Source organism: Manihot esculenta, chromosome 5 (assembly GCF_001659605.2).
Source record: "Manihot esculenta cultivar AM560-2 chromosome 5, M.esculenta_v8, whole genome shotgun sequence".
In the NCBI taxonomy this organism is placed as follows: Eukaryota; Viridiplantae; Streptophyta; class Magnoliopsida; order Malpighiales; family Euphorbiaceae; genus Manihot; species Manihot esculenta.
Genome location: NC_035165.2, coordinates 5,297,137 through 5,323,225, shown reverse-complemented (window position 1 = coordinate 5,323,225; position 26,089 = coordinate 5,297,137). Strand labels below are relative to the sequence as shown.

Genomic DNA, 26,089 nt, shown 5'->3' with positions numbered 1-26,089 from the left:
TAAGGAAATTTTAAATAACCATGCTTTTCGATGAGATGGAATTTTTTATTTTAAAAAATCTATTTAAAATCCATGTGTCAATGCTAAGTTGATAATTTTAAAAATAATCAAAATTAATTTAAACAATTTGATATAATTATAACAAATTATAAAATTTATATATAATATATAAAATTTAAAAAAATGGATATAATTAAGAATTTGTAAAAAGTAGTTTTTTTATTTATATTTGAGGGGAGCAAGTGATTTTTTATAATAAAATTTTTTAGTGAAAAAAAAATATAGAAGTTCAATATTTTTTTATTTACATTTGAAGGAGTATGTGATATTTTAAAATTAAAACTTTTATTGAAAAAAAATAGTTTAAAATTATTAAATTAATAAAGATAGTAACACTTTATATAATACTTTATAAATTTAAAATAAACTATTATTCTAAATTAATTTAAATCTATATAATGAAAGAATTTTTTCCTACAGAGTAGAGAGTAAAAACGATATCATTCTCAGTTCTGTGCAAACTATGGGCCAAAATTAGGAGTAAAATCCAATGAGTGTGATGAAAACAGTGGGCTAATCACTAGCGAACCATGCCCAAAAAGCACATACTTGTTCTTTTGTAACCTTCCTTGCTGATCCACGAACTAATAATTATAAAATCTGTATAGCCCACCATCATCACCACACGTCTCATGTCCTTCTTACCACCTCGCTTATCGTGCCAAACGAGGTGCATAGCAATCCGTGCCATGCATACACTCGACACGTACCGATAACCGCTCCACAGGATCACGCCACGTATAATAAATTCAACACTAAATCAACGCTCTCCACGTGTCACCGAGGACTATCGTTTCTTCCAAGCTTGTTTTGTGAAACGTCCGATTAATCCGACGGCTTTCGAATTGAAAATGTTGACTTTCTAACTTCATCGACGAGTCAGTATCTGCCACGATGCAATTTAATCTCCCTGCGATCGCCACTATAAAAATGGCAGCAGTTGCAACGCTCTAGGGAAATTTCAGGATTTCGTTCTTTCAAGGAAAGTTTGCAAAAACAAGTTACCAAACGGGGAAAAATGGCGGAAATTGAAGTGAAAGAACAAGCAGAAATGGTATAATGTTGATCTTTTCTCTTCATTTCATGTGTACGTTTGCGTGTCGTGCTTTTGTTTGGCTGCCGAGAATTAATAGAAACCTGTTAAAGGAAAATCAGTTCTTTTTTAGTGTTTCTGGATTTTCATTTCCTTTGTGTTTTTATGTTGAAGGTTCAAGATAATGACAAAAAGCTCAAGTATTTAGATTTCGTTCAAGCGGCGGCGATTTACGTTTTAATATGTTTCTCAGCCATATATGACTATGCAAAGGAAAACTCGGGCCCTCTAAAGCTGGGTGTCCAGACCGTCGAAGGCACCGTCAAAACGGTTATCGGACCGGTATATGAGAAGTTCCGCGACGTTCCTTTTGAACTTCTCAAATTCGTCGATCTCAAGGTCAGTATATATGCTTCCTACTTCCCAAGGTGTAATTAATAGTTTCCGGCGCAGTATAACAATACAGGGTTTTGGGGCTCATGTACTATGCAGGTCGACCACTCGCTCAGTGAACTAGATAGGCACGTGCCGTCGCTGGTTAAGCAGGCTTCTAGCCAAGCTCGAGCCGTGGCTTGGGAAGTTCGTCGCGCAGGTATGGTGGACGCAGCGAAGAGCATTGCGAAGACGATGTATACAAAGTATGAGCCAACGGCTAAGGAACTGTATTGCAAGTATGAGCCGGTGGCTGAGCGATACGCTGTGTCGGCCTGGCATGCATTGAATCTGCTTCCTCTATTTCCTCGAGCTGCAGAGGTCGCAGTCCCCACTGCTGCTTACTGGTCTGAGAAATACAATCTGGTGGTTTCTCAAACAGCGGAGAGAGGATACACAGCGGCGTCGTATCTGCCATTGATCCCAATTGAGAAGATTGCTAAGGTGTTTCAGGAGGACGATAACGGGCCCACCGTCTCTGCCAGTGAAGAAGTTGTCACGGCGCAATGATTTATATGTGTATATAAATTGCTATGCTTTTGCTTAAAAGGCTTGAAGATTTTATCGAGGGACGAAAGATGAGTGGATTTTTTTTAATACACTTATCTTTATTTGGATAGGAATTATTATTTTAAATAATTTCGAACTTTTTGTGTTTATTAAATCAGAGTGTGATCCTTTTCATAAACTCGGTCGGGAGATAAATCGGGAAACAAACCCAATCTAATTTACCTTTATAACCCCATAAACTAACCGCTCCTTCTAACGTAAATTTATTTTAAAAAATTTATATAACTGAGATCGATAAAATTGTGATTTTATAAATTTCAGAGCAGTATGACTCCCGCAAAATATGATCATAACTGGTAAATAAAGCCAAGGCGGAGGTAATTAATTATTAATAGTAGTAGTTAATGAGTAAATAACTGGTGTATTTATCCGTAAATTTTATTTTTTACTGTAATTCTATACACAATTTTATAAAAAATTAATTAGTAAATAAAGCTAAACTATCTTTTAAAAAAATATTTTTTGTTTAATAATGTATCATTTAAATTTTCATTTTTTTAGTCGGATATTATTTAAATTTTCTTGTTTACTTAATTATTGAAAATTAACATATTATAATAATACTATGATTACGATACATAAAAAGTTATTAAAAAAATATGCTAAGGATAAATCACAATTTTTTTTTGTTTAAACGGAACAACGGATCACTATTGCTGGAACGGGATACGAACGTGAATAAAACTGAAATATTAAAACCAAATCGCTGATGAATGCCAACTGATCTCTCCTCTCTCTCTCTCTCTCTCTCTCAACAAACCAAACAACTCCTGCGGTTCTTGACTTCTTGTTCCCCTGCGGTTGGTTGTTGGAATCAGATAGGACCAAACACCATGGTTAAAACCAGGCGCAGCTCTTCTACCTCCAAGCGCTCACATCCAGCTTCTTCTGCTCCATCCTCCAAAAGAACCAAGATACTGAAGCCTCTTTCTTTACGCCATTTCTTCTTTTTGTCTGGATTGTTTATGGCATATGATGGGCTGCTTTCTCCTTGATGGAACCATAGGAGGCGGCAGTTGCGGCTTCGGCCGAGGCTTCATTCTCAATAAATGATGGAACGGCGGCGCCCCGTGACTTGAGCTGCAATCTTCTGATCCGCTGGTAAGATTCGTTTCAGAGTCCACCCCCGCTGATGCGGATAAATCTCTTGATTTTGAAGGCGAGGGCTTTTTGTCCTCGCGGCCTCTAGGTGCGATTTTTCGGCTAATTCTTTTCTGTATATAGCGTTTTTGATAAGTAATAAGATTGAGCTTGATAAGCGTTGGGTTTTAGGTGAAACTACCATGGACAATGTGGCATCTATGGCTGTTGTGAATCGAACAAAGATTTATGCGCCAACAACACCCGCCAAACTGACTTACAAGCCTGCTAGAGCTGTTTGGTTCCAATTTTAATAAGGTTTTTACTAAAAATTAAAATCAGAATCAAATATCGTTTCTTTTAAATATAATAATTATACTTAAAATTAAATTTCAATAACCATAAGCTTTTTAAGGTTAAAATAATAAATAATTAATATTAAAATAATAATAATATTAATAATATTAATATTAATATATATTTTATATAATTTTTAATAAAAATATTATATTATTTTATATATAATTATTGATTATATATTTTTAATATAAAAATATATGTGTAATTAATATATAAAAATATATTATATTATTAATATGTGATTCACTCATAATATAATTAAAAATTATAAAGTAATTAATATATTTATAATTAAAATAATATATATAAATATGACTTATTTAGATAGAATAAATTATAATTAACTAATTAAATCATTTAAATTATATTATTAGAAATTTTTAATAATTAATTAAATTATATGATTATTTTATAATATTTTTATTAACTATTTAATAATTAAGAGAAAGTTATATTTAAATTATATAAATAATTTAATTTATAAAAATAGTTAGATTATATTAAATATAAAAATAATAAAAAAGAAGTGTATATATACAATGAATAAACTTTTATTAAATTTAGAATAATTCTGAAATATTTTGTTTATATTTTTATTTATTTATAATTTTTTATTATATATTATTTAACGATTTATAAAAATTAAAATTTGAATTCATTAAATAGAATCTTATAATTTTAATGATATAAATTATAATATCATATTAAAAATATATAAAATATAAAATATAGTAATGAAATTACATAATATAATCATTGTATCTTAGAATCATTTAAAAGAAATATATAGATACGGTTTTAATTCGATTTCGATATGATTTTTGATAAATAATTAAAATCAGAATTAAATAGTTCGATTTGGTACATTTTCTGCAATATTTATTTTTTCGATACTGTTATTCGATTCAGTTTGGATAAAAAAAAACTTTGCACAGCCCTACTGCATGAGGCAGGCTGCTTTCTCAGTCCTCCGCAGTAAGTTTATATTACTCTTCATTCGTTGATTTCAATTTTCTTCTTAGTTATTTTGCAACAATTACTGTGTCATAGCTACTTGGCTTCAAGTGAAATCAGTGTTGAAGGACACCGTAAATGATAAAGTTTTCATTTTGTGCTACATTTCATTTTCAGTTGCATCCTTGTGCTCCCTTCCCCTTCGTGTGGGTGTGTTTTTTGCTGATAGGAGTTTGTTTAAATTATTTTAGCTACTGTGAGTATGGTTTCAGTGCCTGAAATTTGTGCACTTGTTAAGCATTGTGGCTTGTTGCAGATTCACAGTGTCCATCTATTTATGTGATCTTCATTCATTGGCTAGTGCGCCTAAGAGACAATTCCAGAATATGCTGGGAGAAATCTGTGCAACTTTGATATTCCCTGTTAGAATTTTGTGTTTTGTAGTTTATTGAGAAGAGCTTATGTGGAGGATTTTTGCAAGACAATGAGTCACGGCATCTCTCCTCATTTATAGATGCTTCTTTGATATTAGTTTTGAAATGCTTGATTGGAATTTCAGAAGGGGTAGGAATTGAGAATAGTAGAACTGTAGAAGACATGGTTAATCGTCTTTTCTCCTTGAGATTTAAGGAGAAAAATAATGGAGTAGGCTTCTCAAGTAGACGTCCGAACAGCTTATAGCCGATAAACATCTTAATATAAAAAATTATACATGTGTATAAAAAATAATTATATTTTAAAATTTCATTTTTAATTATTATATATATTGTATAATAAATTAATATTGGACTTTGTCTCATGAGGCATTTAAGTGCTGTAAAGTGAGGCCTTGTTCTTCATGTCTGGAACCTGCAGTTAGTAAAAATTTGATTGAAACTTGTCTTTGCAGCCTTCAAAGGCTATCCAATGAGGGGCCTAAACATGCCAATTTCTTGTCATCTAGGGATGAAAATTTCAAGAGGGAAGTGAATGAACCTCTGGCTTCTTTGCTTATTTCAGTTTCCCTGTTCACCTCTCTGTTTATAAGGTTACTGGTTACGGTTTCCCAGCATGATGTGCTGTTATCTATATTCAGACTAATTGTCTTACAATCTCTGGTTTCTTGGTTACTTTAACGCATGTTATAAGCAAATCTTAACATCGATTCCTCTAAGCAAGGAATGTTAATTCTTGCATGACCCTAGTATACTTGGATGGCACCTCTACCCAAACCCCTGCTACAGAATAACTCATCTAGATGAAACAATGAAAAACAATTAAAAGAAAAGAAAAAGAACATGGCTATAGATAAAATTGTTTTTTAACTCGAATGTTCTTGTTGAATGGTTCTCTTAAGTCAACTTGAACTGGAAATGAGTTGTTGAATTTTCTAGGTGTTTTGTCTTCTATGGAGGCAGAATTCTGAATATGGTTTTTTAGACTGATTTACTGATTCGTGTCTGATGCTTTTACGCTTCTCATCTCTAGCAGTACCCTCACAAGGAAATTTGTGGCACTCTTTCACTGTTGGTCAAAACCGTAGTTGTGATTCAGTGCTCAATGATCCATCTATGAGTGGCATTTCATGTAAACTAAAACAGTCAAGAGGTATAATCACTTTACAACTATTGATCACTTTAATGTTATATATCAGTACAAATTAAGTTCACAAATCATTGGCATTATGGCTGGTAAATGACTTTCTATTTATTCATATTTATTGGTAAAATACTTTAATGTATACATCAGTTAGAGTTGGCACCTGATGGAAGCAGTTGCAAATATATCCGCGCGTCTGGTTTGTTCTTTTTGCAAATTTATTTGTTTGCTTCGTAATATGGTGAAGAAACTTGGAATAGTTTCTATATTTCTAAATTGAAGAACATGCCTCATGATATGTTTGATTTGCTACGCATTTCAATTGACATCTTAGATGTCTCACTTATAGGAGACTTGCTCATCTAGTTGTGATCATGTATATTGTGCAATCCTGATAATGCAACACAGGCGTGTGCAAGTGTATCAGCTGAGTCCACAAATATGAATGAGCTCTTCCATTGGAATGATCTCTATGGAGAAAGTGGATCGAGAAAGAAGAAATCACTTGGCTATTTCATGTAGAGGAATCATCTTCTTTTGTATAGCCTTTCATTTTCAAGTTTATTACTCTTCATCGCCTCAATAGGTGGGTTAGTCAGGGGCCCCATTTTTTTTTTGGTAGTATATTCTGTTTTGTAAAAACTAGTAAGAAACGCTTATTCAGATCCTGATCTCATGGTTGTTTAAGATCTTAACCAGCCATCACGCAAGCACATGCTTAATCTTAATTTCGACAAAATAATTGATTTGACTTACTAAAATTACAAGGATTAATTATAATTGTGTTAATATTTGATGCAAACAAAATTTAAGAAGATAAAAAAAAATGGAGACTAAGAAAGAAGAAATTTCCAGCAGGAATCCACAATTCATTTATTCAATTGATTATAAGCATACATTTCCTCATTTGATTACATGCTTATATAGCTAATACAATTAGTATTCTACCCTTGTCACAGACTTTATAACAACTTGTCCAACTGGCATAACAAATTTTCTATGAGCCTGTTATTCTAAACTTACTTTCTTTCTACATGTGAGACACTAAATTTTCCTTTTATTTTATATATTAAAATTGTATCGTATCAATATTAGGCAGGTTTGAATTTTTTGTGGCCATTGAGCCGAACTTTTAACATGATTTTCTTTCCATTTTTTAGAAACGAGAAGGACGATTAATGAATCAAATGATTTCAGAATTAAATGAATGTCTCCCAGACAATGCATCATACAAACATCAAAAGGCCCAAAAAGGCAAGACCCTAATCAGACTTCAAAAAAGAAGCAGTGAGAACAAACCTAATAATTTCTTCCAAATAATAAAATCATATATGCAAGTAAAGAAAGAAAAACCTATAGAATGATGAAGTTTTATTGAAAGGGCCATTTCAGTGCAAGTTAGGAACTTGTTCTTATCTGTAGTAAGGGCCAGTGAGACTACGCCTTTTTTATGGAAATTGTCCAAAGAAGATCTGAACTGGACTGTACGGTTACTCTTTCTCCTCGGACTATGTTGGACGTACTTACTAGACCACCGAAAGTCATCTCTGCATTAGCTGAAGAAAATGAAATATCAAATTTTACAATCCATAATATAGGTAGAATGTCAATATCAGAACTAGGATTACTGAAGTTTGGTCATCATTCACCAATCACCATCACTGCATGATACCATCACTGTATATCATGCGAACTGCAGTGTCTTAAACCACGAAAGCAGAAAACAAAGGAGGCAATACCAATATATCATAATGCTATATACTTACTGAGATCCCATTGAAGCCCAGTTGTTGTGGTGCTCCCAGATGGCATCCCTATAGGAATGAGTCCACAATGTGGACCCTCAACTGAGGATTGGATATAAATCTCATGATGGTGAGCCTTTGGAAGGAGGTAGATGAGGCAGTCATCAGATACAAGAATTATTCTCATGGTTGAGAACAGATACAGAACGTTTATGTTCCCAGCCTCATGGTCAAATCGTCCCCCAATTGCACCAGCAACAAGAACACAAAGCTGCCGATTAAAACAAGAGCCAAAGCCTATCATGTGTCAATCTAATCATGCATAAAAGTTATTATTTTAGAGAACTGCAGACATCTGGTAAAGAATCATTTTAGTCAGTTCCTAATATAAACGCAAGAAGATCAAATGTAAAGATCAATTTAATAAAATCAATAAGCATAAATTGAAGTTCACACTAACTAGAAAAATGATAATCAAATGCTTCCATGGGCAGACACGAGAAAGTAGCCTCATATACTAGGAAAAAAAACACTCTTACGTTAGATTTGTCCAAGTCTGGAGTGCAGTCACGAATATGTGAAATGCACTTATGTAGATCTGTTGTCTCTTGATCATGAGATTCATCAACAGCCTTGGTTCCCTGTAATTGAGCAAGAAAGACACATCTGAGAACAGTCCAACTCATGCCTGACGCCAAATTCATTTAATAGCACAGCAGACAAGGAAATTCATTCATTTGAGCAAACTACAAATAAATAAATGGAGAAGAGGTTTGACATAAAAACTCACTGCAAACAAGCTACTCACTTTTTCAGGTTTAGCTATGCTAAGTGCTTAGACAAACTCACAAGGCCATGCTATGTACAAACTAGCATTGTGTGAATGAAGCATAATTTGGAAGCATAGGAGGAAAATATTGCCTGGATTATCAAATAAATCTTCAGAAAGGGTTGCTTACCAGACTGGTATAGAAATCCAGTACTTCTGTTCGGATTGAATCCATATCTCCCTTGATTACATCTGGCTTATACCTGTTACAATGAAAATAGTAAGTATTACAAGCAAATAGCTTGTAACTGGTGCAAACTTGCTTGGTGATGAGTTAAAGGTAAGAAAAGTGACTTAAGATCTTTATGGTCAACTATAATTTACAACTCTTTGTGGTGTCATAAACCCAGATTGATGATACTTGAAATCAACTGATAAACATAATGTTCGCTCGAATATGCAGCTACAGCTAGCAGCGGCAGTGGTGAATACGAATAATTTCATATAATAGATTAAAGATGGAAAAGCACAATCCTCGCACAAGAGAATATGCTACTCCGTTTGGACTCAGGTACTCTCAAGTTTTTTTTTTCTTTTTTTTTTTTCCCTCAAGTTGAGTAAAACATGACTAGGAAGTTCACATTTAAAAACTCAAAATTAGTTAAGCATTCAGGAAATTTTCAGAATTAAAAAAAAAAAAAAAAAAAAAAAGAGGCAACATAATAATTATAGGCACCAAACACCATGATATAATTGCCTGAACTTCTAAAAAAAAGTTCCTGTCATATTCAATTAGGCCATCTACATCTACTCAAATTTAATTCGTAACTGGATCCAATCCCATCCAGAAATTAAAAATGTTTCATTAAGCAAAGCAAATCCTCCACAATTTTATTAGCTGCATATACAATAGAACAACAGAAAACCTGTGTCGAATGTCGAGAGCATCTTCGTGCGGGAACAACAAAGGCATTTCGTCGTAGACTCGATTGGCGCCTCCATCTGCACAGAGCCGTAGTTGTGCTGTTCTACACATAAAAAAAAAAAAAAGAGGAAAAAAAGGAAAAGTACATGTCACGCAATCAATTAATCAAACCAGCGATCTCTTATTGTAATAGCCTTAAAGAAGGGGGTCAAAACGAGTAGGATGAGAAACCGGTGGTAGAGGTCAGTGAGCAGTAAGTACCGTGCTTCCAGAGGAGAGGAGTGAACCTTGGGAGGCGTTGGTTAAGCATGACTAGGACGTAGGGGCGGTGGTCGCTGGAGATCGTGGGGAGGAGGAAAGTAGAAGAATGGGTCATGAGGTCCATTTTGACTGCGTTCTAGATGGAGTTCGCTGCTAGTACCAAAGCAGAGAGAAGACTAAAGAATAAGGTCCGGTTATTCATTAGGCAATTCTCTAATCGAACCATATATATAGGAGGAGTCGGTTTTTTACTCCTCTCGGCCCCTTGGTGTTAGTGGCATGGACTAATTATTATTTTATTTTTAAACAGTAAAAATAATTATTATTCTATTTTCTCTAATTAATTAAAATATTTATTTTTAAATTATATTAAAATATTATTATATATCAAAATTTCCAATCCATGTAATGCACAGGAGTTCATGTGACTGAAGAAAAAAAAAAAATCCAAGTCAACTTTAAATTTGCCACAGTGAACCAAATATAACCATCTTTAATTATCAGGGGATGATGGATCTACTTGAGGACTCGATTGAAAAAGTCAGTGTAGTCAAGTGGCATTTGTTTGATTTTTGTATGGAATTAGTTGTAATTCATATAGGTATTGAGTAACTCAAACCGAAAGTGTTCTGAAAGTGTAGCTCACCTTTTTTTTCTGGAAGAAACTAGTGAGATGCTCTGTTGACTGGTTTAATGGAGGATTGACACTTGGATTCTCCTGTTCTCAATTAATGGATTCCTCATCGTGCAATGGTATCACAAGTTGTGTCTGATATGAATATGGAATTATATGATAGATAATTAGTGGAGTAAATGTGGTAAAATAGGAAAGAAAGTAAGAAATTTACTAAAATTTTCTTTGGTAGACTTGACGACCATTAACAAGACATCATATGAAAATGCGCATGACAGTTGCCAACGAGCAATTATATTAGGCGACTTTATATGCATCTGTAAATCATGCAACACTCTTTCTGATAACTTCCAATAGCCATGGAATCTCAGCTCTAGGGTTCTTGGAGCTTCTTTGTTGGGCTTGGGTATGTGTTAGAACTTTAGCAGCTTAGACGGCCGACTAGGTTGTAAAAATAAATCTTTCGCTTTTTGTTTTTGAGCCCATTTATTTTTATGTTGTGTTCATTAATATTAATATCAAAATTATCCTTGGCAAAAAAAAAAAAATATATTAATATTTTCGAATGACTTGCTTTTGTACTGATATCATATAATTTCCCCATTGCCACAGATCAATTGCCGCACAATTATTGACGAGCAAAAAGTGGAAAAAGGAAAGAAATAAAAAAAAAAGGTTGTTACCGGAGGGAGAAGAAAGGAGTGAGGAGTCATCGTAGAACAACAGACCCCGCTCGAATCCATCGATCAGAAACAGAGAAGAAAGATCGAAAGACTCTCTTTCCCGGTAAGTATTTTATTTCAAATTAAAATTATTCATCTTCTCTTCTTTAGGGTTTTAGGATTTTTTCTGACTTTTTTTTCTATTTCAAAATCTCTCGAGAGGCTATGTTACGTTGCTCCACCACTGAGTGGCTTTGAGCTTTATATTCTCGATCTGAAGAAGATTCGATTTTTTTTCTGCTCTTTTATGTGGGTTTACTTCTTTATTTGATTGTTTGTGCCTGAGCCTGACCGTCCCTTCTGTCTCAGATAAGGTCTCTTGAGTCTCCTGGGTTCGCTTTCTGACCTAAAAAAATGGTAAATTTCTCACCCAGATTCAATTACCTTTCCCAAACACAAATGAATTTCAGAATCTCTTACTTGCTTTTTTTCTGCGTATGGATGGACATTTTGAATTTTTTTTCTTTGGATGTGCTGTATCTTGTTCGTTGCAGCTTCCCCTTTCTCTGCTTAAGACTGCACAGGGCCACCCAATGGTAAGGGATCACTTCTGATTCGCTATTTGACCTTAATCTGGGATTTCCACTGCATCTTGGACTTTGTTTTACCACTTTTTCTTTCTTTTTTTTTTATCTGCAGCTTGTAATTCATGGTGATTTTCTGTTGTAACAGTTGGTGGAATTGAAAAACGGGGAGACTTACAATGGACATTTGGTCAATTGCGACACTTGGATGAACATCCATCTCCGGGAAGTCATCTGTACCTCTAAGGTAACTTTTATCTTTATTTGCTTGCTGTATTTTTGTTTTACAGGATATACTGTTTAATAAGGTTTTCTTATTGTTTGAATTGTAAATCATGTGTAGTTGGAATTTGATGTAGGATGGAGATAGGTTTTGGAGAATGCCAGAATGCTATATACGAGGAAATACTATCAAGTATCTTCGAGTTCCTGATGAGGTAACTACGGCACACAGAGTTTTCTCTTGTTGTTGCAAATACATCGCTGAATTATTCTGTTCCCCGATTTTCCCTGATGATTAACTCATTTTGTTCATCTGTGACATTTGAAAATTGTACCAAGTTTTCTATTCCTTATGGAAAGAACTAACTTTGTTTTTATAGTGCTGGAAATTTGGAACAAGGTGTCTTTTGTTTGAAAGTTAGTTCTTCGCTAATTCCATTCTCCACTCTGGCACTCTCTAAACCAAAAATAAAAGAAGGAAAAAGGGAAATTTATATATATATACATATGTAAGTGTTTTCTGCTAAAGGCTGTGCCTAGGAATCAACACGAAATGTAGTCCACAGATTTGAAAAGATCAATTGACGTGGAATCTGTGATATTACTTCCCTTGGGCATCATAATGTTTATTTTTGATAAAATTATGACATACTTTATTTCCATTTTTTTTATGCTAATTGGTCAGTGTATTTCTTTTTCATGTTTAAGTTGCCTGTTTTACTCATCCAATGTCTTAACTTTTATTTTTCAGGTGATCGATAAAGTTCAGGAAGAAACAAAGAGCCGATCAGGTAAGTATTGCTTGTTTATTGATATTGGATTATTATATTTCACAATACTATATTTTATGAATATATGGTACCTAGATTGTTCTATTTTGTAAGGAACATCATGCATTCAGGAACTTAATAGGTGCAAAACCTCTGTAATTCATTTTTGGGATAGAATAAAAAGGTTTTAGCTTGGTATATCTATCCTATGCTGAGTAGGGGTGCTGTGCTTGTTCCTTTTTCTAGTTATCTGTTCAGATGTGTGACTGGCTCGACTTTCCTTCTTTATGTGCTTTACACATTCAGAAAAAGACCAATATTGATTTTGGTGGTTTGATGATTGATGGGCATTTTTCAGATCGGAGACCACCTGGGGTGGGTCGTGGAAGAGGAAGAGGTAGAGAGGATGGTGGAAGGCCAGTGAAAGGCATTGGACGTGGCCTTGATGATGCTAAGGCTGCTGGTGGAGGCCGTGGCAGAGGGGGCTCAGGTGGAAAGACGGGTGGAAGCAGAGGTTAGTTTACAAATCGCGAAAGAAGGTTTAGATGGTGAATCTGAGAAGAGAGCTTGGATATGTGTATGATAAATAAGTATACCATTTGCCAAAAAACCAGCAAATTGTCAAATGTAGTAAATTTTCTGCTGCCAGAACTAATGAAAGCTCTTAATTTTGTGTAGCAGTATATGACAGTACCGTAGTCTACTTGCTTGTCTATGCCTTCATACTGAACAGTTCTGCTTTCTGACAGGTGCAGGCCGGGGCAGGGGCTGATGCAACAAGACATGTTATCCGACAACTTTGGGCCAGTTGCTACTTTTACAGGCATTGTGTGCCCAACTTTGATGTGAAATGTTATTGCATTAATGCCTTATTATGTGTTTCAATGTATGTTATGCTTCTCTTCCGAACCGCCATTGCATGTTTCTATGTTCTTTTGCTAGTGGAGTTTATTCAATTTATGGTTGTGAGAGAATCACCAAATTCTTATATGTAGATTGGGGTTACGGGGAAATACTCTTACTTCAGTCACATTTTAATGCTTAAAATTGCAGATCTATTTTTTTCGGATACGATTGCATCAGCAGACCATTTCGAAATTATTTGCTCAAATTATAAAGAGGAAATGTCCATAAAAATTTGAAACTTTGTATTTTTTTATAATTTTTTTTTCAACAAAAATATTCTATTCTAATGATTTTTTACAATTATACTTTCTTTGTTTATATTTTATAAAAAAATAATGCAGGAAATTAATTTAGTGTAAAAAACTTGAAATTAATAAATAAAAATTCTAAATAAATTTGTTTTATTTATCTGTATTTCTGTTAATGGATTAAGAGTATAATTATAAAAGTATGTTAATATAAAATATTTTTATAAAAAAAATAAAAATACAATTATAAAAAATATATAATTTAAAATTTTTATGTACATTATCCCAATTATAAGATACATTTATGTTTCAAGTGCATCTTTGAAACCGTCTCTACCACGAGTAATTTAGAATTTCTCTAAAATTAGTGCAAAATTTTGATTGTAACGAGCAAGGTGGCAAGGTAAAAGTGAAAAGAAAAAGAAAAAATTGAAGTGGATGGTTTTGACTTTTATTGGACGCATAGCAAGTTGTTAACGAGCTGCGCTTTTCATTTCCCATCAACGGTACAAATAATTTTCCCTCAAAAGAAAAGGAAAATATATCTGAAAATTTCGGGGGAATAATTTTTAATACTATAAAAATGGTTATTTTTAAACCTAAAATTAATGCTCAATGTGATTTATTATAATTGTTTTTTTTCTATAAGCAAGAGATCAAACTAAAATTAGTATAGTTCAAAAATAATAGACTTAATAATATCATTTAGCAGCAAAAATTTCAGACTAATAAGTATGTTGTTCAAAAATTTTGAGCATGACTTTAATGTGTGACACAATAACTATTCAAAAGTTTTGAGCAAAACATTAATGCGTGACACAATAGCTATTAATAACATCCACAACAACTATTAACAGTAAGTGTATTATATTTCAAAACTATTTTCGTTTACGAAAGCATTCTACTTATTTTACTATTTTAGTCTACAAAAGCATTCTACTTATTATATTCGAGAACTATTTTCATCTATGAAGTTCAATCCCTCAACACTCTTCCTTCATAAATTACAAGAGTATTCAACTGATCATAGTTGAGTTTAACGATTGTAATCTTTTCAAACCGCTAAATACTCCATTGCTCTATTTTTTTTTTTTTTTGTTTCAAAAAAAAAACTTTATTTACAATTAGTATACACTTTAAAGACACAATTATTTTCTCTATAATATTAAAATAACCATTATTAAACCATATAATATACTTTTAAAAATAAAAATAAACATTTAAAATCACTAAACCCATAAATTTAATAATTTCGCCCAAATTCGTTTTATCATAACCGTTCATCCCGATGAGTCCCATTAAATGATAATTAGGGAGAATCAAATCTTCAGATCAAATAATTATATCCATGAAGCACAACTAAAAGTACAACATTCCAAAGTCAAAAGAGCATTTTCAACCGTCTATAAGACGGAAACCAACGTTCGGCAGTCTTTGACTCCACTCACCAAGTTAAAAAGGCAATCTTTCAACTAGTATACCGAAAAATTCAACGCACAACTATCATTTCAATAAATTCTCTCTTCAACCGCTTGGTGCAGCTTCCTTTTTCTCTTCTACATTTTCTTTTTCATCTGTCTTCGCAGCTCCTTCTGCCTTGTCAGGCTTTGCCACTTCTTGGTCTGCAACAACATTGCAGATAAATAATGGTATTAATACATAATCTAGGAAATGTAAAGGGACAACAGAAAACAGGATACATACAGTCAATGGTAATTACTATTTACTAACACATATTCATGATAACGATAGATGATCCTAAATATAAATGAGCTGAATGATATATTCCTTAATTTGAGTGAAGAAACACGCTATCTATTACTTCATCATAGAAGAAAGTTCCAACTTTTAAGCACCACCAAAACAAGCAGACAGATATTACCACTAAAAGTTTATAAACAATCCAATCATTAAATGTTACAAACATTAATCTAATATTCTGCTGCAAAAAGCTTGAAGCGCGCTTACCCTCATCATCACTGTCATCAAATTCACCCATACCATCATCTCCCATTCCCATTCCTCCCATTCCTCCCATTCCTCCCATGCCTCCCATGCCTCCCATGCCTCCGAAATTCTGTTAATACAGTCAGGAATTAGAATACAAGTCACATATGCCAAAGGGAACATTCAAAACAAAAATATTATTATCTAATCCTTACCGAAAAATCCATCCCTCCCATGTCAAAGTTGTTACCTAAACCACCTAAGCAAGCAAAAAATCCAAGTTGTTAGCATATTACAAGTTCAATAATACCATACTACTATTTGCAAAAACATTCTTTAGACCGTTGAATACCATCATCTTCATCTTCATCTACCCATTTGTCCCAATCTACTTTGAGATAATGTGGAGGCTTGCCATCTCCACGCAATAGCTTTTTCCACCACCCTTTCTCAGCCTTCTCCAGGATGCAGAATATACTCCTTACACCAATATTAATTTTGCTTTCCTATATCAAATGAGTAAATAAACATTAATACAAGGAAATGATAAATAAAAATTCTCAAAATCCAATTTCCAGGTAGTCCAACAAAAAAGAGATGCATATTTAATTAAGCAATAACTCCAACAAATTCAAGGGCAATATGCAAAACATAGAGATATGCAGACCCTAGTCTTTAAAAGATTTCCATTGATCATGCAATTCCAGTGGAATGCACACATCCTCATCCAAACATAGTGTTAAGCATCATTGCATTCAGATAAGTATGCATCCAGTCAATCTAAAAGCAAGACACATATAGCAGCTAGTCATTCTGCTCCCGGTGACAAACAGGCAGCGTAGGACAAAATAGCAAGTGAAAGCAACCAATACTTAACATCCAAATAAAACAAGAAGGCCCTCGATTGCAGCATTCACAGAGCTGCATCTTACCTCCACATTAACCTTATCATGGAGTTCCAACTTCAGTTCATAAAGATTGTCTCCTGCTCCAGCACTGGCAGAGAATGTAAAAACACCCTCTGGCTCAAGATTGACCTTTGCATTTTTGGCATCTGGCAATAGCACTGTGATGAAAACTTTGTCGACCCTCTGGGCCCACTTCACCTCAGGATGACGACTGAAAAAGACAAAAGCTTTGTCTAAGCAGAAGCAAAATCACAGAGAATATTATCAAAACAGAGAATCAAATCTGCAAGGTCAAATCTCAATAGGCAAACTTCTTCTATTTAACTAAATAGAATCACCGACTCCTTCCATCATATCAATCCCAACAACAAAGAAATACTTCTTTAAAAAGCATAATGCAACAGCACCGAGACACGTGGTATAGTCTGAATCAAACCATATTAGTTTCATTTTTGCAAATGAAAATAGCACATTACAAAGTTAAGGAAGAAAAGAGGAAGATGGGGAGGGCGGTGAACGGTGAGAATACCCATCATCAGTCCTAGCGAGAATCCAATTTGCATTTTTAGACATGAATTCTTTACAAGAAAATAAGACAGACAAAATCATAAGCCTAAGAAAACTATCACATTGAGAACTTCACCTCTAAACCTCGATAGCACAAACCACAAAAAGGGTTGGGGGAGGGGGGGAATCAAAGCACAGACACAAACATGGTTGCATAAGCAAACAGAAGCGCAAATTGGAAAAAACAAGTCGAAACCAAAATTCACGTCAAGTAGAACCTGGAAAAGAGCTAAAAGGTAAAGGAAACCAGCACCCCAACCAGAAATCGATCAAAATAAAGAGTTAAATTCTGAGAATCGAAGAAAATATAGGAGAAGGATTGATAACTTACCTCATTTTTAATCTCGGTTGGGGGAAGTGAATGTCTAAAACCCTAGAATCCAGAGAACACCGTACAGCAGAAGACAGACCGTGGGGGATTTATAGGCAAAGAAGAAAATAAAGGGGGTGAGCGTCGTTTCTTTCTAGTACTTTCCACTATATTTTTATTTTGATATTTTGTTTAATTTTGATTTCTTTAAATTATATGGGACTTAATTTACTTCTATAGTTTAAAGCTACATACCAAAATAACCTATTTAATTTTATAAATTTAGAAAATCATTAAATTGAGGACAACAGCTATAATTTTTTTTATTTAATTCACAGTCTAATTTTTAAATTTTAATACATTCTAATAAATTAATTTTAAAATTTTAATATGTGTAATAAATTAGTATTGTGATTTAATTATATTTTATGATATAAATTGATTATTTTTTATAAATTATAATTTTAAATTTTTTTTTAATTTATTAGTTTAACTTAACAAAATAATTATCAATATTATTCAATTTATTAAAAAAAAGTAAAATATCAAATAATTTTAATAATAATAAATAAATATTTAAAATAATTACTAACAAATATATTTAAATATACAACAGTGCAAATAAGGATTATCAATAAATTTATATATATTTATAAACAAATTGCATTAAAATATTAGATTATTAAGATATTATTAAAAAGTTAGATGATAGATTCAAATTTTAAAACTCTGACTATTGTTTATGAGGAATTTGTGCATTCTCCCAAGATTGTGCAACAGAATCGGCAGTTACAATAATTTGGGTTGGCATTGGCATTGGCTCGGTATTAATGGACCTAATGGGTTCCTATATGGACTTAGATTATAAGGTTTTCAAAACAAAATCAGCTCCAAGTCCATCCTAACACTTTTTAGAAAAATTCACTAATTTATCTATATTTTAAAATCATTCGATTAAAATATTTTTATATTTTATATAATATAAAGTTAATTAATTTATTTTAATTATTATTAAAGAAATTAAATAATATAAATATTAAAAATTATATAGATTAAATAATATATATAATTAAAATTATAAAAATTAAACAATATAAATATTCAAAATTGAAAAGGTTTTTTTATAAAATGATTACTATACAACATTAATTAGTGATTTTCAAATACAAATAAATTGATAATTTTTTTAAAAAAATTCAGAAATTTTATAATTATTGTACAAGTTTTTATACAACCTCAGTATTTTGAAAAAAAAAAAAAAAACAAGTGGGTCAAATGCGATACACTAATGATAAACAAGTACCCTTGCTAGTAAGTCTTGAAAAGTCTTGAATTTAAATTCTAAGAAGAGTGAACTCAATTAAAAAAGAAGTTGACAATTATAATTTATGGGAAGTAGTAAATTTAAAGTAGAAAAAGCCCACCAGGTATTTGGAAATGGGCTTGGACAAGTCAGAGAAGCAATCAACATCATCACCTAAGGTAGAGTCTTTTTCTTCTAAAAATTTTATATATATTGCTTTAATTTTGTTTGAAAAAAAAAACACATTGAATTTATTTAAATTTTAATAAAATATTGAAAAGATGATATGAACATTTTACCTTTTCAATAACCAGCAGCATATGCTCGTGAAAGTCCAAGTAAAAGGAAACTTTGTGATAAATTAATTGAATCCTGGGTAGTTGCTTCCCGTGGCTGTAGTATATCAGATGCCACCTTCCTTTCTTCCAATTCCTCGTCATCACAGCATTCACTGCACCTGGTTGTTTTCAGAATAAAACTATAAAGAAATTCTTAAATGAATTCAGTTCTTAGTTGCCCACCACATAAAATAAGCAAAGCCAATAGTAGGCAGCAGAGTTGGGTCCGAGGGATTTAACGTGTGGGACTTGGACAATAATAGCAAGAGTCCACTCTGGACCCTCGATGGGTTCACGCACAAAGGCCAGAGCTGATGAAAAGTTTTGCACTTAATAATGTTGCCTGCAAAACTGGAGAACCAATTGATGAATGGTTTGCTCTGGCTAAAAGATGAAATATGTTTCAAGGGTTGTTGCCTCTTGATTGTCACATGCCAATGGAAACAATTAATGAGTTTTATATAATATAAAATTTAAATAATAATTTTTCTAATAATAATAATTATTATTATTGACCAGCGAAACAACCACAAGACCACGACTGTCCTTCTTTCTTTCACGGCACGGATACGTTTGGTATTATTTTTAGAATATTTTAATTATAAAATTTTAGACCATCAAACATTTTAATTTAGATTTTATAATAAAATTATTTAAAAAAATCTAAAGGTTTACTGTAATTAATATTTATATTTAACTCTTTAAATCTTGCATAGTAAAAATAATTTTTTTTAATTTATCATGATTATAGCTTAAAAAAATTAAATTAAATTTAAAAAATTAATGATAAATAATAATATAAATTTTAAATTTTAATTAAAATTAAATTATTATATATTTATTACATTAAATAAATATTTATTACAAATAAATTTCTATTATATTAACATCACATATATTTTCAATTAATCGTTAAACATTTTCAACCACATCATTTATTATTAAAATAATTTAACAATAAATTATTTAAATTTTTCTTAATATATCTTAAAATATCTTTATTAAATGTTATTATTAAGAATGTGGTTGAAAATGTTTTATAAAAAAAACTATTTTAAAAAAGTATATTGTAATTTGTTTTGTTGATTTATATATTTCCATTAAATATGTATACAAATAAAATTTATTAATTTTTAAGATAAGTTAATAATATGAGTTATTTAGTTGTAATAGAATAATTAAGGAAGGACATATTAAACAAAAATTATTATTTTAATTATGTTAATTGTATTTTGAAATTATATAAACATAAAATAAATTTATTTTTAAGAAACAAATTAAATATTTTCAATTTACCAAATTCAATTCAAATATGTTTATATATCTCTTTTTTCTAAGAATTAAAATAAAAAAACTTTTTTGGCAGATTTACGTGTCAATTTTTTAGTCCCGTGAAGATTTTTGTTTCATCTTGCTTGTTCTTCAAAATCCTACTCATAGTTTTTGTCCTCTAAGTTCTAGAAACCAATAAATGCTAATCTTTCCATTCTCAGCTCTAAGTTCTAGAAACTAATAAATGCTAGTCTTTCCATTCCCACAAGTACATGATTAATTCTATTTTTCATTCAAATTCAATTTAAAAAAATTTACAGGATTTTCATATAATAATTTATTGTTTAACTTTTAATATACTCTTATTTAATATGGATAAAAAATTAAATTTATTAATAATTGAATAATATAAATGATTTATGTATTAAAAAATTATTATAAATTATAAAAATATGTAGCAATTATGAAGTGGAGCATGGAATTAATTGGGGAGTTATTGTCAAAATGGAAGCCAATGGGTGTATGGCTTCCATTAACTTAGCTTTCCAAGGACAAAGCAGTAGTTGTTGTGGACAAGTTTAATACGCTTTGAACTTTCTGCAATTTTATTCTCATATACCCAATATGTGGTAGCCCAGCGAAAGACAATTGGGAAAACAATTTATAATGTTCCCTTAATAAATTTCAATTATTATAAATAATGAGACAATCATTCTTATCTTATAATCCCATAAATTAATAACTATATAATACCTATAATACCGGCCTTGAAATTAAATAATTATGAATAATTAAGATTTGGTAATTTTGTAAAATATGAATAAATAATATAATTGAATAATGCTGTTTAGTATTATAATTTTTATTTATTTTTTTTAATAATACATAATAATAATTTAAATATGGACATGTGCTGGCATTTGAAATAGGATTACATGGTAAGGGTGTGATCCGATGATGTTTAATTTTACCGAGAGAAAAGAAAGCCCAAACACTTTAAATTATTCTCAGTTCAACTCTTTTAGAAAATTCGTTATCCTCTGAAGATGTCGGATTTTCACAGTAAATTATCGTTAGTGGTAACAATCCAATAGATCTCATTTATACTTGTAATCACTAGATTTCCGATCAATTAATCAATGAAATCCATTACAAAAGTCAACGATCACAGAGATAAAAATATATTATTTTGATATAATTATTTTTAAATTCAGAGCATTACATTACATTTGTTATTCTCTTCAGTTTAATGACTTGAGTTTTAGAATCGCAGTATAATTTCATTCCGATCAAGTATTGATCACTTTACGTTCTCATTTTTATTGGTCAATCACAGTACAATTTTACTCTAGCAGCATCATTTCTATTTTTAATTATCTCAAAATATTATTTATTTTTTTTATGATTAAAATATATAAATTGTTTATTATAATTATATTTAATTTTTTTAACATAATCTATTATTAATTGTTTATTTTTTAAATAAAAATATAATTTATTTTTGAATATTTTATAAAACTTAATATCCTTATTTTATATTAAAAATTAATATAATTGAAAAATTAATAAAAAATATATTTTATTAAAATAATTATCATTTCTTAATATGTATAAAAAAATAAAAATATAAAAAAAGTATTTAGACAGTAGGCGAAACCGAAATAGCTCCAAAAACTCAAAACACAGTGGGAGCAAAAGTATAGAAAAGAAAGTGACATTTTGTAATAAGTTGAAAGTTAGGCCGAGTCATAAAATTGTACTTACCTGCATGGACTCATTCATCAAATCCAAATGCCAAATGAAAAATGCCAATGCAACTCTCCCAAACGCATCTTTTTAGCCTTTTGTAATCCCCGTGTTTGACGCTTCAGTATGCGATGCTCCTTTTTCCAATTCATAAGTCATCATGTTATTGTTTTTCTCACACCCAAATATTTTAAAATTAAATATTTTTCAATGATATTTTAGATTGGTTAATTTGTCTATCATTCACTTGGATGTTTCAAAAGGAAAATTGTAATTGGAGAGAAGAGGACATCTCGTTGTGTAATTCATTAATTATAAATAGTTTTTATTTTTTATTAAATAAAAAATTGTGTAATTTTGTGAGTAAATAGTCTAATAAAATATGAAAGAGTTCACTCTCTTACACATTTCTTGGACAGAAAGCAAATGAGTGTTGAGCTTTACACAATTGAAATTATTATGCATGCAGGCGTCATCTCTATTATTTTTATTATTAGATGAAAGTATTATTAATTTATTTACCAATAACTAATATATATAAAATAAAATATAAAATGTAGAATTCTACTGAATAAATAATAATTTAATATTTGAATTATATCATAATAATCGATTCATTTTTATATTTTTAAAATTAAACATTTAAACATCTCTATTTTCATTGTTTCTTCGTTACCCCTTCAACACCACCAATACTCTTGACTTATTGTTATTTTTATTGTTACTCTTTATCCCTTTGACACCTTCTCCAGAACTGATCACTTATACATTCTGGAAGTGGAATAGAATTGACTATTTCCCATCTCATATTCTCATTTTCGTTCACTTCTCCACTGCTTACTCTTTGTTGTTGCTGCTGTTGGTCACCTCTCAAGAACCAACAGCATTGGTATTCATTTCTATTAATATAACTGCATCAGTGGCTCCTCTGTCCTCTGGGCCTAATTCTTGAAAAAGGCAAAACTCCATCAACCTTGAACTAAGACCCTGTATCTAGTCATAGAACTCGGCATCAGATTTTAAGTACTCTTAGCTATATGTGCCATAAACACTCACAATCCAAAATCTGAAATCACCGATCCAAGTTAGTCCCGATACTCATCCCTCTCTTTGATTATATTCGGCAACTTTCTCTATTCGTCTTTTTCAACATCATAGACCTCTGATCATCACAAGACGTTCTTTTGATATCGACACCTTTAACGATATAAATTATAGAGAATCCAACCACGACACAAGCAAAAAAAGAGCGTGAAACAGAAAAAAAGAAGAGGATTTGAGTTTAGATGTAAAAGTAGTAACAAGGATATTACGAGAAGAAAACATAATTTTAAGAGGTTTAATCAGCCATTTATTTTTAAACAAACAGAAAAATGAGCGAAAGAACTATGTATTTAGACGAAATAAAAATAAAAAGTTTAAGTATTTGATTTAAAAAATATAAATACCAATTTATTAATTATAATATAATTTAAAAATTAAAATATATTTTACCTATAAATTATAAAGATGAGATTGTTGATGGCTTAGCAGAAAGAATATCAGCTTCTTGGATTTTGGTTGATGAAGCAGTAATTGTTGTAGAAATTTTGAATTTAGCTTTCCCAAATGAGAATTTAAGACTCCATTTTTTAATATGATTCTTCCTCTTTATTCTCAATAATTGAAAATTTTTAGCTGTATTCATGAAAAATTCAAAATTAGATGAAGACTCTTTATTTGGATTAGCCGAAACAGTAATAAAGTAGCTGATTGTATAGCTAAGTTACTATTATTCCTTCTTATGTTACTTGTATATCTCTTGCTTAATGCCTCAATGTAATTTTTACAATTTAAATAAAAATAATAATAAAAAGTTGAGACAAGAAAATTTTTGACAGTTTGAGATTGCATGCGTTATTCACCAGTGAGTTATGTCAAGGCTCACTTGAGTCTATTTGTCAGTTTTCAATATATAAAACTCCAAAAAGAAAATTGCGTAATGATAAGCTTGCTGGCCAAGTTTACGCTACAGCCGAAAGCGTGACGTCATCTATGACGGACATGATAATACATTTTCCATTTTTATTAAATTCTGTGAATTCTCTGACAATTGACCAATGCCCACCTACCGCTTGTTTTTTGTTTACTTTTTTTTCCACATGTAATGTTAATATAAGCCACTTGAAAATTGAGAATAGGGGTGAGCATTCGCTCAGTTTGATTTAAAATTAAATCGAATTAAATAAATTGAAAGTTGAAATTTTAATGTTTTTAAAAATCGAATTGATTTTGATCAGAAATCGAATCGAATCGAATCGGTCTGATTCAGTTCGATTAGATCGATTTCGATTTTTAATAATTTTTTTATTTTTTACCCTTTATTTTTAATATTTTAAAATTTAATTAAAATATTTTAATATTAATATGATTTAATTTCTCTATATTATTGAAAAAATATATTATTATCATTAATCGGTTCGGTTCGGTTTTTTCGGTTTTTTTTCTAATCAAAATCAAACTGAACCGAAATAACAGAAAATTCTGAAATTAAAAATCGAACCGAACCGAAATATATAAAAAACCGAATCAAAATTTTAAATCAATTTGGTTCGATCAATTTTTTCAATTTGAACCGAATACTGCTCACCCCTACTTGAAAATATTGACCCAATAATATGAGAAATACACGGTGCAATTATTATTATAAATATAAAAACATTTTTTCATAAACATTTTAAATTATAAATAAATATATTTCAAAAAATAGTTTATTTATTAATATATTCATATTAAATATCCATTAAAAAATAAAATTCATTAATTTTAAGATGGCAATATAAATAGAAAGTAAATTATAAGAGACTAAATAATATTTATACTTTTAAATATATTAATTATTTTTTTAAATCAATCTAAAAATAGAATTAGTCCTATTTTTATGGATAAAAAAGTAGTTATTTATAAAAATAAAAGAATAATATCAAACATTTCTAATATATTTTATAAAATATAAATTTTTATATCTATATAATAATTACATCTTTTTAATATATGTGAATTATAAAATAAATATCTAAAATTAAAAATTTCATATTAAAAAATCATAAAAAATTAGAAGTGTTTTTAAATTTTGTGTATTTAAATTCCTTTAATTAATTTTTTATTTTATTTTGTTATAAGTCAATTAAAATAAAAAATATTTATCTTCCCCTTTTAAAAATAAAATATTGAAATTTAATATTTGGTGGAGAGTTAATAATTTTTAAAGTAAATTAAAAAATATTGTTTCCTCTTAAAATTGATTTGTATAAAAATTGATTAAAATTTAGAAATTAAAAAATAAACATTACTTTCACCATATAAATCTGAAAAGAAAATAAAACAATGATATGTAATTTAATATTAAAAATTTAAAAACTATTTTTTTCATTTTATTTGATTTGTATAAAAATAATAATTATAAAGTAATATTTAAAATAAAATAATGTATAAATATACCATTCACATGATAAGTACAATCTACTGTATATCTAAGGAGTAATTTAATTAAAAAATTTAGAATTTTCAAAAAGTATAAAAGTTATGTGTTTTATTGATTTTTTTTTCTAATTTTTTATTAAGTTAAGAGTTTTTTTAATATAAAAAATAATTTTCTAATTTAATTTAATTAAATTATTTTAAAAAAATAACTTAAAAAAATAAAACATTTAAATTAAATAATTAAAAATTGATCCTCTCACGGAATAGAGCCATTTCATATTTCATGACAGGTTCTGTTATGTTTTTCTCCTATTAATTACAAAACTCCCAACCCACGCGCCTCCATTATTTAAGTCTGTTAGTCACCATAATGCACCAATTACTTGACTATAAATAATAAAATAATACATAAATTATTTTTTAATTAATAGACTCGATATTGA

At 30.3% G+C, this 26,089-nt stretch overlaps 4 protein-coding genes across 6 annotated transcripts; 2 read left to right on the top strand and 2 right to left on the bottom strand.

Moving 5' to 3' along the window:
• Positions 1 to 982: 982 nt before the first annotated feature.
• On the top strand, positions 983 to 2,187 carry LOC110616041 (stress-related protein). The gene is made up of 3 exons (XM_021758345.2): positions 983 to 1,114; positions 1,268 to 1,492; positions 1,586 to 2,187. The coding sequence occupies exons 1-3, from the start codon at positions 1,079 to 1,081 to the stop codon at positions 2,033 to 2,035; spliced, it is 711 nt and encodes a 236-aa protein (XP_021614037.1). The 5' UTR covers positions 983 to 1,078; the 3' UTR covers positions 2,036 to 2,187.
• A 4,336-nt stretch (positions 2,188 to 6,523) lies between these two features.
• On the bottom strand, positions 6,524 to 9,968 carry LOC110614677 (thiamine pyrophosphokinase 1). 2 transcript variants are annotated; one of them, XM_021756289.2, is made up of 6 exons: positions 9,768 to 9,968; positions 9,508 to 9,604; positions 8,772 to 8,844; positions 8,352 to 8,453; positions 7,834 to 8,083; positions 6,524 to 7,623 (listed from the first exon to the last, which is right to left on the bottom strand). In XM_021756289.2, the coding sequence occupies exons 1-6, from the start codon at positions 9,889 to 9,891 to the stop codon at positions 7,505 to 7,507; spliced, it is 765 nt and encodes a 254-aa protein (XP_021611981.1). In that variant the 5' UTR covers positions 9,892 to 9,968; the 3' UTR covers positions 6,524 to 7,504. The 2 variants fall into 2 exon arrangements, with proteins under 2 accessions (XP_021611981.1, XP_021611982.1); XM_021756290.2 differs by having other exon boundaries at positions 9,508 to 9,609; positions 9,768 to 9,910.
• Positions 9,969 to 10,789: 821 nt separating this feature from the next.
• Positions 10,790 to 13,710, top strand: LOC110614427 (sm-like protein LSM4). Of its 2 annotated transcripts, none has more exons than XM_043956396.1 (8): positions 10,790 to 10,807; positions 11,014 to 11,187; positions 11,433 to 11,480; positions 11,796 to 11,894; positions 12,007 to 12,084; positions 12,621 to 12,660; positions 12,998 to 13,153; positions 13,389 to 13,710. In XM_043956396.1, the coding sequence occupies exons 3-8, from the start codon at positions 11,478 to 11,480 to the stop codon at positions 13,409 to 13,411; spliced, it is 399 nt and encodes a 132-aa protein (XP_043812331.1). In that variant the 5' UTR covers positions 10,790 to 10,807; positions 11,014 to 11,187; positions 11,433 to 11,477; the 3' UTR covers positions 13,412 to 13,710. The 2 variants fall into 2 exon arrangements, with proteins under 2 accessions (XP_043812331.1, XP_021611647.1); XM_021755955.2 differs by lacking the exon at positions 10,790 to 10,807 and adding an exon at positions 11,618 to 11,659 and having other exon boundaries at positions 10,979 to 11,187.
• A 1,392-nt stretch (positions 13,711 to 15,102) lies between these two features.
• LOC110614453 (uncharacterized protein OsI_027940) lies at positions 15,103 to 17,702 on the bottom strand. The gene is made up of 6 exons (XM_021755989.2): positions 17,547 to 17,702; positions 16,673 to 16,859; positions 16,093 to 16,246; positions 15,956 to 15,999; positions 15,762 to 15,870; positions 15,103 to 15,415 (listed from the first exon to the last, which is right to left on the bottom strand). The coding sequence occupies exons 1-6, from the start codon at positions 17,549 to 17,551 to the stop codon at positions 15,318 to 15,320; spliced, it is 597 nt and encodes a 198-aa protein (XP_021611681.1). The 5' UTR covers positions 17,552 to 17,702; the 3' UTR covers positions 15,103 to 15,317.
• Positions 17,703 to 26,089: the final 8,387 nt, after the last annotated feature.

What these genes read in the sequence shown, in the direction of transcription:
- LOC110614677 (XM_021756289.2), bottom strand. Translation starts at nt 9,891, where the DNA reads ATGGACCTCATGACCCATTCTTCTACTTTCCTCCTCCCCACGATCTCC. An exon ending in TCCTCTCCTCTGGAAGCACG is followed by an intron (nt 9,605 to 9,767) that starts GTACTTACTGCT and finishes TGTGTAGAACAG; the next exon opens with CACAACTACGGCTCTGTGCA. An exon ending in CAGACTTGGACAAATCTAAC is followed by an intron (nt 8,084 to 8,351) that starts GTAAGAGTGTTT and finishes TTTAATCGGCAG; the next exon opens with CTTTGTGTTCTTGTTGCTGG.
- LOC110616041 (XM_021758345.2), top strand. Translation starts at nt 1,079, where the DNA reads ATGGCGGAAATTGAAGTGAAAGAACAAGCAGAAATG. An exon ending in TGAAAGAACAAGCAGAAATG is followed by an intron (nt 1,115 to 1,267) that starts GTATAATGTTGA and finishes TTTATGTTGAAG; the next exon opens with GTTCAAGATAATGACAAAAA. An exon ending in TCAAATTCGTCGATCTCAAG is followed by an intron (nt 1,493 to 1,585) that starts GTCAGTATATAT and finishes TGTACTATGCAG; the next exon opens with GTCGACCACTCGCTCAGTGA.
- LOC110614427 (XM_021755955.2), top strand. An exon ending in CTGCACAGGGCCACCCAATG is followed by an intron (nt 11,660 to 11,795) that starts GTAAGGGATCAC and finishes CTGTTGTAACAG; the next exon opens with TTGGTGGAATTGAAAAACGG. An exon ending in AAGTCATCTGTACCTCTAAG is followed by an intron (nt 11,895 to 12,006) that starts GTAACTTTTATC and finishes AATTTGATGTAG; the next exon opens with GATGGAGATAGGTTTTGGAG.
- LOC110614453 (XM_021755989.2), bottom strand. An exon ending in ATGATAAGGTTAATGTGGAG is followed by an intron (nt 16,247 to 16,672) that starts GTAAGATGCAGC and finishes CATTTGATATAG; the next exon opens with GAAAGCAAAATTAATATTGG. An exon ending in TGGGAGGGATGGATTTTTCG is followed by an intron (nt 15,871 to 15,955) that starts GTAAGGATTAGA and finishes CTGTATTAACAG; the next exon opens with AATTTCGGAGGCATGGGAGG.